Source organism: Hyalella azteca, unplaced genomic scaffold (assembly GCF_000764305.2).
Source record: "Hyalella azteca isolate HAZT.00-mixed unplaced genomic scaffold, Hazt_2.0.2 contig4627, whole genome shotgun sequence".
Classification (NCBI taxonomy): domain Eukaryota; kingdom Metazoa; phylum Arthropoda; class Malacostraca; order Amphipoda; family Hyalellidae; genus Hyalella; species Hyalella azteca.
In genome coordinates, this window is record NW_025934840.1 from 381803 (window position 1) to 393862 (window position 12060).

At 37.1% G+C, this 12060-nt stretch overlaps 2 protein-coding genes across 2 annotated transcripts; both read right to left on the reverse strand.

Moving 5' to 3' along the window:
- Positions 1 to 925: 925 nt before the first annotated feature.
- Positions 926 to 4561, reverse strand: LOC108665350. The gene is made up of 4 exons (XM_018152095.2): positions 4151 to 4561; positions 3711 to 3869; positions 2199 to 2345; positions 926 to 1359 (listed from the first exon to the last, which is right to left on the reverse strand). Exons 1-4 carry the CDS (start codon positions 4293 to 4295, stop codon positions 1118 to 1120), a joined length of 693 nt encoding a protein of 230 aa, XP_018007584.1. The 5' UTR covers positions 4296 to 4561; the 3' UTR covers positions 926 to 1117.
- Positions 4562 to 9633: 5072 nt separating this feature from the next.
- Positions 9634 to 11858, reverse strand: LOC125177747. The gene is made up of 4 exons (XM_047880089.1): positions 11711 to 11858; positions 10998 to 11159; positions 10639 to 10788; positions 9634 to 10261 (listed from the first exon to the last, which is right to left on the reverse strand). Exons 1-4 carry the CDS (start codon positions 11856 to 11858, stop codon positions 10014 to 10016), a joined length of 708 nt encoding a protein of 235 aa, XP_047736045.1. The 3' UTR covers positions 9634 to 10013.
- Positions 11859 to 12060: the final 202 nt, after the last annotated feature.

Here is a 12060-nt window from a genome sequence, read left to right on the forward strand (position 1 = left end):
TTTTGATTCGCTGCAAATTTATTGAACGTTGCCGATGAGTGCTGTGCAGTGTACACTGTTAGAAAAATTACTGTTAACGGTATTACCGGCGTTTCAGTGGCCGGTCGGCACGTGAAAAGAAACACCGTGTCGCCGTTTTTATTCTAATTTAACACTATAGAAATCCGTAAAACATCTGATAAAAACGGCGAAACAGTTTATTTTTTACGGGGCGACCGGCCACTAGAATGCCAGTGGGACCGTTTTTTCACCGTTTTTCCAACAGTTTACAGTTTACTAGTGCAGTATTAGCCGCTAAGTTACTTGCAAGTAGACGATGCTAGTGCTAGCAGACAATATGCTAGTGCAGGTAGACAATGCTAGTGCAATGCTAGTAGCATGAAAAGAACGACTCCGATTGAGCAGAACTTGTAGCAAACTATCGTGCATTCTTAAACATGTCGATGCAGATGTAAAGAAATTCCTTGCAAGTATAAGCAATATCAGAGTTTGTGATAAAATACTGTGAAAACCACAGGACATAAGGTCTCTTATTATAGAACCATATCAACTCGACCTGACCACCTAGCATTGTTTCTTGTTGGCAGAGACTATGTTGACTAGAGACTATGGCAGAGATCCTAGTTATTGCAATTAAAAGTAGTGCTCGGAGTTGCACAGATGTGAACTTTTATGACCTAGTTGCTTGCTCAACACTATGACTCCGAAGTTGAACATATGCGTTCCACGAGGTGTATTTCTCTGGGACGTAGTGGTACATAATTCATATTAGGACAAAAATTGAAATAGCAGTACAAGATGAAGCTGTCGGAGTCAACGTGTTAATATGCGCAGGAGCACAGCTGTTGACTTGCTTAATATTTGTTGCTAGCTTAATAATTGTTGCTTGCTTAATAATTGTTGTTGTTGTTTGCTTAATAATTGCAGCAGAGAAGTTGATTGCTTAATATGTGTAGCAGAGAACGTTTAGTTTCGTTTCCGTACACGAATACTCCTTGAGAGTGAGGTCGTTCGTAGGGGTGATGGTGTTGCACAAGTCATCCAAAGAGGGATCGTAGTGGCGGTGAAGCTTAATAATTGTTGTTTGCTTGATAATTGTAGCAGAGAAGTTGATTGCTTAATATGTGTAGCAGAGAACGTTTAGTTTCGTTTCAGTACACGAATACTCCTTGAGGGTGAGGTCGTTCGTAGGGGTGATGGTGTTGCACAAATCATCGAAAGAGGGATCGTAGTGGCGGTGAAGCACATGGTTGCCGTCCACTTGCAGTTGTGTTCCCGTCCATTTGTTAGATTTCCTCGTGTTATTCGAGTAGAGGTAACTCATCAAAGGGATGAAACGGCCGCTCCATTCCGTGACAGCTGTGAGTTGAAGACAATATTAGTCATCCATGATTAATTTAAATCGATGATTAATGATTAATTGATTTACATGATTGGTTCATGATTAATTTTTTAAAGGGCTATTAATTTTGATATGAATGTATATTTCGATTGTATTAAATAATTAAAATGTGTTTAAAATGAATCAGCCCTGGTCACTTAGCCAACCATTAAGGCCTTTATGAAACTTTGATTTACAACATTAAACCGTTAAATAACTTCTATATTCCATGAATATTATCAGCAAGACTGTGTCCTTGCCTCTTCTCATGTCAGTCCACAGTCGTAATCAAGTTTTCTAAAAAACACTGACATCTATCGTCCTTTCTCATACCTTGAATATAGGAGGAGTCTCGTGGCGGAACCAAAACTGCTCGTTCGAGCACTAACATTAAAAATGAGAAAACAATTCAATGTGTTTTGTGGCTTCGGAATTCATATGTGATAATACTTTTAACTCCATTTAGCTTGCAATTGTTTGAATGGTGGTTTGAAAAAAGGGTAAGTATTCATATTTACATAACTGGTTCTACTTTGTCTCAGAATTGACGTGAAATAATCATATGTCACACAGACCCGACATGAGATTGTCTCTGTGCAATTGTTTCATTGGTGGTTTGAAAAAAAGGGTAAGTTTCAACTGGTTCTACTTTGTCTCAGAATTAACGTAAAATAATCATATGTCACACAGGCCCGACATGAGATTGTCTCTGTGCAATTGTTTCAATGGTGGTTCGAAAAAAGGAGAAGTTTACATATTTACATAACTGTTTCAACTTTGTCTCAGAATTAACGTAAAAATCATATGTCACACAGACCCGACATGAGGTTGTCTCTGATGTACTCGTATTCCTGTAGGGTGTGCACCAGCCCGGGTTGCCCGTTGTCCTGAGCGCACAGAGTCGTGAAGTTTTTGTCGCTGCCGTACCCCACATCAGAGCTCCAAAAGTATTTTTTCGGTTTTTCTAAAAAAAGTAAAGACCAATATCTGTTAATCTGTTAACATATGCAAACCTGTCTCGGTGACAGAAGTACCGAGATATCTTTTCCTAATATAATTGTTGAAGTTTGTTTGTTTGAATGTTTGGAGCCTGACACTGCAAAAACATAGGGACTGTTCGAAAGCGAATCCGCGACACTTCTCGTTTAAGGACATTAATTTAACCTAAAAATTTATTTCTGGTGCAAGAATAGTGAGGCATTGCAAAACTATGTGTAAATCATATGATCAAAAATGTAAAAATGTAAATTTGATGTTCAAATTGGTATCAACACATTCGATTTCAAAAAGTAAATAGTGTTTCATTTCACATTTCAAAACAAGAATCAACTGTGAGTTTAATTTTCGATGTATATTGTGACATTTTGATAGTTTTCTATTTATTAAAATACATTATGTTCACTAATATAGATGGTTTCAGTATACCGGGATTTAGAATAACGTGGTTCCTAGAACCATGTTTTTTAACTCAGTTAATTCTGATAGTATTTCATGTGCAGATATAACAACAATCTGGTGAAACGTTGGCTAACCTGCAGGTCTTGTCAAGAGGAAGAAATGCTGGATGGATGAAGTTTATTGTCCGTTTGCGATAGAAATTCTTTTTGAAGAAATGTCAAAAATATAAGATGCGTCATCAACCTTGATATAAATTTATATTGAAATTTGATAATTATTAAAGAACAGAAGAATTTTTTTCCGCCTATTACCTTACGCAGCCTAATAGTAGTTTACTTCGCACTAAAAATTCTATGCTTTTTAGCTCAGGCTTTATTCAATACAGGAATCAAGAACACAATAAATTGAGCGAATTAGTGCGGATGCTTCTTGATTTAAGCCATCATAACGCGAGGGTTTGTATTCTCACTGACATCACGGAAAGAGCAACATGGCCCAGTGACACACGCGATCACATTGAAGATTAAATAACTCCCATGAAATGAAACTATTCTTCATAAGAAGAGCCTTAGCATGCATTGGTATGGAAAAAATCTATCAAATAGTCTTAATTTTCCAGTCAAACTTTCCTTGAAATAAGCCCTTTGCAATAAGTTTTACGCAACAACTAAAAATCTAAACTACTCCCCGAAAAGTCGGATTCTTTCTCTTCATAGTAGGAAGTACTTCAGAGTAGTACGAGTTATTTTTCAAGTAGTATTTTCGGTATAAATCGGCTACCGGCTGTATTAAAGCGCAAAATAAACTCCAATTTCTGTTGTCCAAGAATTTTATACGTGCAGCTTTCAAAATTTATCCGCCCAACGATGATTCCTATATAAAACAGCCACATTCAAAATCGTTAATTGATTCTCATTGGGTTCAGACTCACTCTCTTTGAAGTAAGTTTCCATGCCGTAACCGCTGACCAGCGTCGTGCCGGGCTGCGAGTCGCGCGTGTGTTGACAGTTGTCGAGATTGGACTTCCTCGTGGGCCACTCAGTCCAGCCCGTGCACTCCGGGTCATCCACGCACCTACGCCGGCACTCACCTTAGCCCACGGGGAATGGGAATAGTTTAAGTTAATCGTATACTACACTATCGTTTTAAAGTTAAAAATTTTATCATCTATTGGCCAGTTGTCCGTAATTCATCAGGAGGCATAAATTTTGAAAAACCATCGATGTGAGTGCTCAATCTCGCTCATGCATGGAAGAATTTCTGCATTTCGCATGAACGAAACTTTAACCGCTCATTCCTACACTATTCACGACAGGCAGTGCATTTATTATTGTTAACCTATCATGTCAAAGTATTTATAAGGACACTCACTTAAGCTGGAAACGTTGAAAGTCTTGTAAACTTTGGTAGGAGTTATTTTGAACGAAGGGTAGAAGACGATGTCATACCGGGCCAAGGCGGCCGCTGTAATCGTCGCACCGAACACCGACATGAATATTTTTGCCAGGATCGCCATGCTCCGAAATCCTTGGAAATTTTTCGATGTGTGTTTTTCACCTTCCAATTATTTTATTGCATCAAACGTCACACATGGCCACTGTGACCTGCTTTGTTGGGACTATTTTGTTTTCGACATTCAAAAAGATTTGTAAACCTTATTCACATCAATTGAAGCCAAGTGAATTAAGTCTAACAGTTAAAGTAAAATTAAGGTAATTACAACAGAAAGTAAAATTTAATGTTATTACAGTGAATAAGAGGACTTGAATCAAAGCTCCTCTAGTCTCAAGCTACTGCGATGAACTGCGAAGACTTTGATCAAGAGCTCTAGCTTGGTCTTTATATTAAACCCCTCGCAGAACACTAGGGAAAAAACGACACGATCCATACGACGACGAATTGATGAATGCTTAGGTTCAGTGATGGAATGGAGAACCCCTGTTCATTTAGCGCCAATCTGGCTTTTTTCTCGTCAGTGACCGACCGTTGCCTGCCGTTTTCATGGTAACGTAGACTAACACATGAATCAAACTTACCGTGAGCTCTGCGAAATACTGAGGGCTTCAATAAATTTCTTGTTCAATACCGGTAAATAATATCTTTTCTTATGAAAATAACTCGTTTCTAATTCTATTTGAATATAAACCTCATAAGATATTGTCGGACATAGATTTAATATAAATGCCTGCACTTTGGTATTACTTTTCGTTGGTAATACGATCAGATGTTGCAGTAATACTAGTCTCGCCACCGCACAAATTTGAAAGATTAAAAATACTTTAGTAAATGCAAAGTTTACAGATATCTCAGGAGGGATTTGCTTTTCCTGAATCTGAGGCAATAATAATTTTGCATTTATTAGTTATTCTCTCATTGTGAATTCGAATCGAATAAACTCTTGAGCAAATTGTTAAGTAAAAAATTAAAACTAAAAGAAATATTTGTTTATCCGGTGGCTTATCAAAGCGCCGGTCAAGTGAAAATGGCCTTAGAAAAAAGCTCGAATCAGGTTTTTACGCATAATGAAATATTGAAGGTTATGTTTCAAGGCCAGTTAAAATTGAAAACATAAAAACTAGTTCTCAGGCTCTTATTATTTTAAAATTCAAGTACGATTGATTTATTACCTGACTCCTAGAAATCTCATCAATGAATTTAATGAACATAATTATGAACAAACAAATTAGTAATAAACATCACGGCTTTCAAGTAACTCAGGATAGGTAATGCCAGAGCGGCCCTTTTTGTATAAATTTGTCATAGAAATTTTGAAATTTTACATTTCATTGATGCCCCGAATATCTTTTTATACCTCAATACTTAATAGGTTGTGGATAAATGTTATAAGTAAACCACTGAATATTACCGCTTCAGGATTAATTAATTTGAAATCGACATGGCAGATCATGAATATCATGCTCGATTATATACAGTGTTTCTTGAACCGAAAATATTCAAATTGGATAAAGATTCAGTCAAATTTGTTTTAAACATGAAAAAATTACTCTTCCTACGAATTATTGGAAGAAATTTTTAGTAAATATATTATGTAGCTTAAGTGGTTATTTGTTCTTTCAATGTGGTAGTAGCCAGGCAAATACATAGAATGGTTATTCCCATGACCGAGAATTGATGGCTAATTCATTTAAGTGATAATCGCGATTAATTGGATCGATTTGATTTGATATCGTTCGTTCACGATCCTGTGATTTTTGTAATATTCACGTCAGAAGCAGCGACAGTGTTTTGTCACGATTCTTCGAATGTTGAGGCGGCACGCAACACGCATGAAATATTTCAGTTTACCAGTCAAGAGTGAGAAACCTGCAACTTACCAGGTCAGCTCTGCAAAAAATGGTAGCAGTTCAATTAAAAACAAAACGCTAGACTAGCGCGCAGAAAAAAGAGTATTGAAGTGATTCAGTAGAACAAAGCTCAATCAACGAATCAGCTCTCAAAAAAATTTAAATCGATCAACGACTGATCCAGACTTCCAGGATTTTTCGAGTTCGTAGTAAAAAATATAACTCAGTACTCACTGCAGTGAGTGACAGAGAGCGCATTTTCTCAAAATTGACGAAAACGTGAAGTCACAGATAGACAGACAGAAAAAAGGACGGACGGACAGACGGACGGACGGACGGACGGACAGACGGAAGGACGGACGGACGGACAGAGGGACGGACATGACGAGCACAATAGCGCCTTTTTCCATAAATGAGAAAATGCGCTAAACATGTAAGCGAATAGTCCAATATCTTTTTGCTCAGTAAATCATTATTGGGTGCATAGGACAACCATTAATCTTATCTAGATCATGACCATGTAGTTCAGTTTATATACTACCATCCCGCATTATTGATTTCGTACACTGACGACCACGACCTATGATTCCGTCGTCAAAAAAGCGCCAATTACCCGCGGTAATAAGCCGATCAGAATGCTAGGCTTCGTTGTTTGCATCGATCTGCAGGGATTGATCATACAACGCAAATCTCCTTGATTAATCAATGAGGGATTATTCAATGAGTGATTTGTCTATGTGTGATTAATCAATACGTGATTAATCAATGAGTGNTCAATGAGTGATTAATCAATGAATGATTAATCATTGAGTGAATAACCAACGAGTGATAAATCGATGAGTGATTAATCAATGAGTGATTAATCAATGAGTGATTAATCCATGAGTGATTTATCTATGAGTGATTATTCAATGAGTGATTAATCAATGAGTGGTTAATCCATAAGTGATAAATCAATGATTGATTAATCTATGAATGATTAATCAATGAATATATCAACCCAGCTCGGACCTATTCTGCATCAGTACGCAATTTTTTTTTTTTTGAGTTTTGTCTTTAGAATATCCATTAATTTGATCTCTTCTTTACATGCATGGTATATACTTATTTGTTGACTGTGAAGAATCATATGATTTTTGCATAAAGTGTGATGGCACGGAATATTTTATGTAGTTCAATCTATCTAATGATGCTGTTAGTTCGAGACAGCGAACATCATCAGGGGCCATACTTTCAAAACTCGCTAAGTGAACGCAAGTACTTACGCTCTATTTTTTTTTGTCTATGATTGGTGGATTTTGCTTGAAAGGCCGTCAATGATTGGCTGATGAACATACGATCTCTTAACTTTTTTTTTTGAAAGTATAGGTCCTGGAATGTCACGGCATGAAACATCGGATTTGTCACCTCAGCCGCTGACTGAAGGTGACGCCGCTAAGTAACTGGACTCTGATATTATATTCACTGAACACCTACACTCACAAACTTAAAATGTCTGAGGTAAGAGTATAAATTTTAAAAGGAAGGTGGTCTGACCGGGAGAGCGTGTATATCAAAACCAGAAGAACTACAGCTAGGGCAATTCCACTGCTTTCCCCGTGGTCACACTATGAATTAGAATCTTTACAAAAAGACACCGTATCACATGATCACATATGGGTAGCTATACGGCCCAAACTAACGATCAGTCAAATGTTTACTTATGACCACTAATATTAATTTCCTTCTCACAGAATAACACTTTCCAAGTGAAGAAACAGCTTCTTCCAGTATCAGTCATCCCTTATCATTCAAAAATTTATTGCTCTGCTGAAAGTAGTCTAAGGAAGGAATGCATTCCGATATTGAATTTAAATTATTTAATGAGGTTTACTTCTATGCAATCTAGTATTTATATATTTGTCTAAGTTTGAGGTTTGTATGTTTGGACCCTGGTGCCACGAATGTATATATTGAAGCTGTTCGAGCGATTCTTTGCGGGGGAATAGAAGGAGCTTGAAGGAAAGAGATTACTCAATTGGATCAAAATTTAAGTTTTATTGTGCAATTGATATCTATAACTTGAAAGAATAATTTTTTCATACCATGAAACGAGAGTATAATGAGAGTCCTAGCTTCTTTTCTATGTAAATTTGGATGTCAATGTATCTTTATTTAACTAGAAAACATAAGCTACATATTATTATTAACAGACATTGGGATTACGGTCATCAAACATTACATTATTGATTTGAAAGTGACGATGTATATGTAAGATTAGCAATAAAACGAAAAAACTCTCATTGAATAATTGAACCGATGATTAAGATTGTTTTCAACTTTCCCGGACTAACTATTTTATTATATGTAATATACATACTATAATCTGCAAATATTATTATATTTTATCTCAAAAATTTCCGAACTTCGAAACTCGTAAGATTAAAAAATTAACATAACACAAAAAGTGCTAGCAGGTGTGAACTCTTCGTGTGATACATTGAGTTAAGCTACACACATCAATACCCTCACATCTTATCAGCATCCCAGTGAAAATTTACAGACGCGGCAGCTTCTGATTTGGATTACCAGAAGCTGGGGCGACTCTAAATTTTGTTAGGGTAGGAGTTCTTCCCAGTGAAAATTTACAGACGCGGCAGCTTCTGATTGGGGTTACCAGAAGCTGGGGCAACTCTAAATTTTGTTTGGGTAGGAGTTCTTCCCAGTGAAAATTTACAGTCGCGGCAGCTTCAGATTTGGATTACCAGAAGCTGGGGCGACTCTAAATTTTGTTAGGGATTGTTATTTGTTTGAAAAATCGGACCACGTAACTGTAGCAACTAAAAAACAGCAACTTCTGACATCAGTTGAAGTATAGTAGTATCGTTATTTTTAAACCTTATTTTATTGCAATTATAGATTAACTATGTGACATTTGAATTGTGAAGTGCTTATTGGTAAATTGTGACCAGTACAGAGATGTTAGCAACTTACCACACGGAATAATTTATGCATTTTTTCACACAAAGAACAGTGCAATTTGATTAGTACGTACTTGAAAAGCGTAGGGCTGGTAATATGTTTTTCTGCATGAATAAAAATTTGTGCCGCAAAATACTTGGTACGTAGACAATAGAGCAGTTGTAGCAGAAAGTTAATCCGACACGCTGGCTCGAGCAATGATTGAAGGAAAATGCTGTGCAAATTGGTGCACGGAAGCTGTGCGTGTGAAGCAAATTACACTGAAAGTCGATAAAAACCGAATTTGTGGTAAAGTGTCGCACATGTTGACTTATTGAACCTCATTTGTTTCTCTATTATTGGTAGCAAAGCACATGAATCTCAGCTGTGTGCCACACATGTTGAACCTCTTTTGCTTCTCTAGTATTTGTAGCAAAGAACATGAAGCTTCGTTGTGTCCCACACATGTTGACTTGTTTGCTTCTCTAATATTGGTAGCAAAGCACATGAATCTCAGCTGTGTGCCACACATGTTGAACCTCTTTTACTTCTCTAGTATTGGTAGCAAAGAACATGAAGTTCCGTTGTATGCCACACATGTTGACTTGTTTGCTTCTCTAGTATTTGTAACAAAGAACATGAAGCTTCGTTGTGTCCCACACATGTTGACTTGTTGAACCTCTTTTGCTTCTCTAGTATTGGTAGCAAAGAACATGAAGCTCCGTTGTGTGCCACACATGTTGACTTGTTGAACCTCTTTTACTTCTCTAGTATTGGTAGCAAAGAACATGAATCTCCGATGTGTGCCACACATGTTGACTTGTTGACAATCTTTGCTTCTCTAGTTGTGGTAGCAAAGAACATGAAGTTCCGTTGTGTGCAACACATGTTGACTTGTTGACAATCTTTGCTTCTCTAGTTGTGGTAGCAAAGAACATGAAGTTCCGTTGTGTGCCATACATGTTGACTTGTTGAACCTGTATGCTTCTCTAGTATTGGTAGCAAAGAACATGAAGCTCCGTTGTGTTACACGGATACTCCTGGAGGGTGAGGCCGCTCGTCGGGGTGATGATGTTGCACGTGTCGTGGAAGGATTCAACGAAGTAACGGTGAAGCACATGGTTTTCCAGAACGTGTAGCCCAGTTCCAGTCCAGGCGTTGGATTTCCGCGTTTTGTTCGTGTCGAAAAAACTTATGAGAGGGAGGAAAAGACCGGGGTTTGCCGCGTCAGCCGTGCCTTGAAAATTGGTAATTGATTGAAAATTAGAATATTATGACTGCTACATAGTCACATGTGTTTAAGATTGAAATTTAGAGAATAAATTCATTTTTCAATTTTAGAGCATCGTAATTTTTTTATTTAAAAAAATTTAGATTTAAAATTCTCAAAGCATTATAATTTTTCACATGCCAAATCGCCGAAATTCTAAAACGGCGAATCGTATACGAGATATCAACATTATCCAAATAATTTTTCAAATTTTATTTGGTTATTATTTTGGTTAATTTTTTTAATATCCAAATAATTTTTCAAATTTTATTTGGTTATTATTTTGGTTAATTTTTTTAACTCGATTTCAGAATTAATGTTAAAATATATCACGCGCCACATACCCTGCGTCATGAGGTTGTCTTTGATGTACTCGTAGTCCTGCAGAGTGTGCACCAGCCCGGGCAGCCTGCTGTCTTGAGCGCACAGAGTCGCGAAGTTTTCGTGGCTTCCGTAGCCGGCATGAGTGCTATAGAAGTATTTTTTCGGCTTCCCTGAAGATCACAGATCATAAAAATAAAAACCGGAATGTAAAATAGGAACAACTAATTCATAGAGTGAGTTATAAATGAAATATAGTAATCACAGATCATAATATTTTCGGCTTCCCTGAAGATCACAGATCATAATAATAAAACCCGTAATTCATATAGCGAGTGATACATGAAATATAATAACATAATCTTTTTGGAAATGGACTTACTCTCTTTGAAGTAAGTTTCAGGTCCGTCGCCGGCCCATTGCAGAATTGTCCCGGGTTGCGGGTAGCGCGTGAGGGTACAGTTCATGAGTTTACCCTTGTTTAAGGGCAACTCCGTCCAGCCCGTGCACTCGGGGTCATCCACACACCTGCGCCGGCACTCACCTTAACCCAACGAGAATGCAAATAATTCAAGTTAATCGTCTACTACTCTGTCGTTTTAATAGCCAAAACATCGTTTTTAAAGTAAAATCTTATCATCAATTGGCCAGTTGTATATTATTCATCAGACAGCAGGGATTTCGAAAACCCATCGATGTGAAATCTCTATCTCGCTCGTGCATGGAAAAATTGATGCATGCCGCATGAAGGAAACTAATCGTGATTTTCTTGCTGGTTGAACCGCTCATTCTTATACTATTCTCGACAGGCAATGCATTTTTTATTGTTAACCTAACTTGTCAAAGTATGTCTACTACTTCACGGTATACATTGCATATTTATCTCATTCTTATTCTGGTCAAAAATGCAATTATTTAACACTTTTTTACCTACAGTTTTGTCCGGAATTCGCTACAAGATGAATACACTGACGAAAAACCTCATGGTTATGCGCTCGTACGTTTGTTCAAACCTATTTCGTATATTTTCCATGCAAATATTAACATTTCTTATTTGTTAACATAATTTGCTTTCATATATATTTTAACACTCACTTAAAATGGAAGCGATGAAAGTCTCGTATGTTTTATTATATGGAATTCTGTAGTCTGGGTAGAAAATGATGTCGTAGCGGACCATAGCATCCGACGTTGCGAGCGCCACACCGAACAAAGACACCAAGATCGACACCAGAATCTCCATGCTTCACAATCTTTGTAGAAATTTTAATGTATTAGTCAAATTAATTTATCCAATATACGGAGTTGAACAGGCCGATCGACTCAGTCTTTTTTCGAGTGAAAAATAACTGAAACTAACAGAGTTATTTCAAGTCAAGAAAATCAACTCTATTAGTAAAACCCAACTAATAAAAATGTATGATTAGTGTTTTTCAGTTATTTGA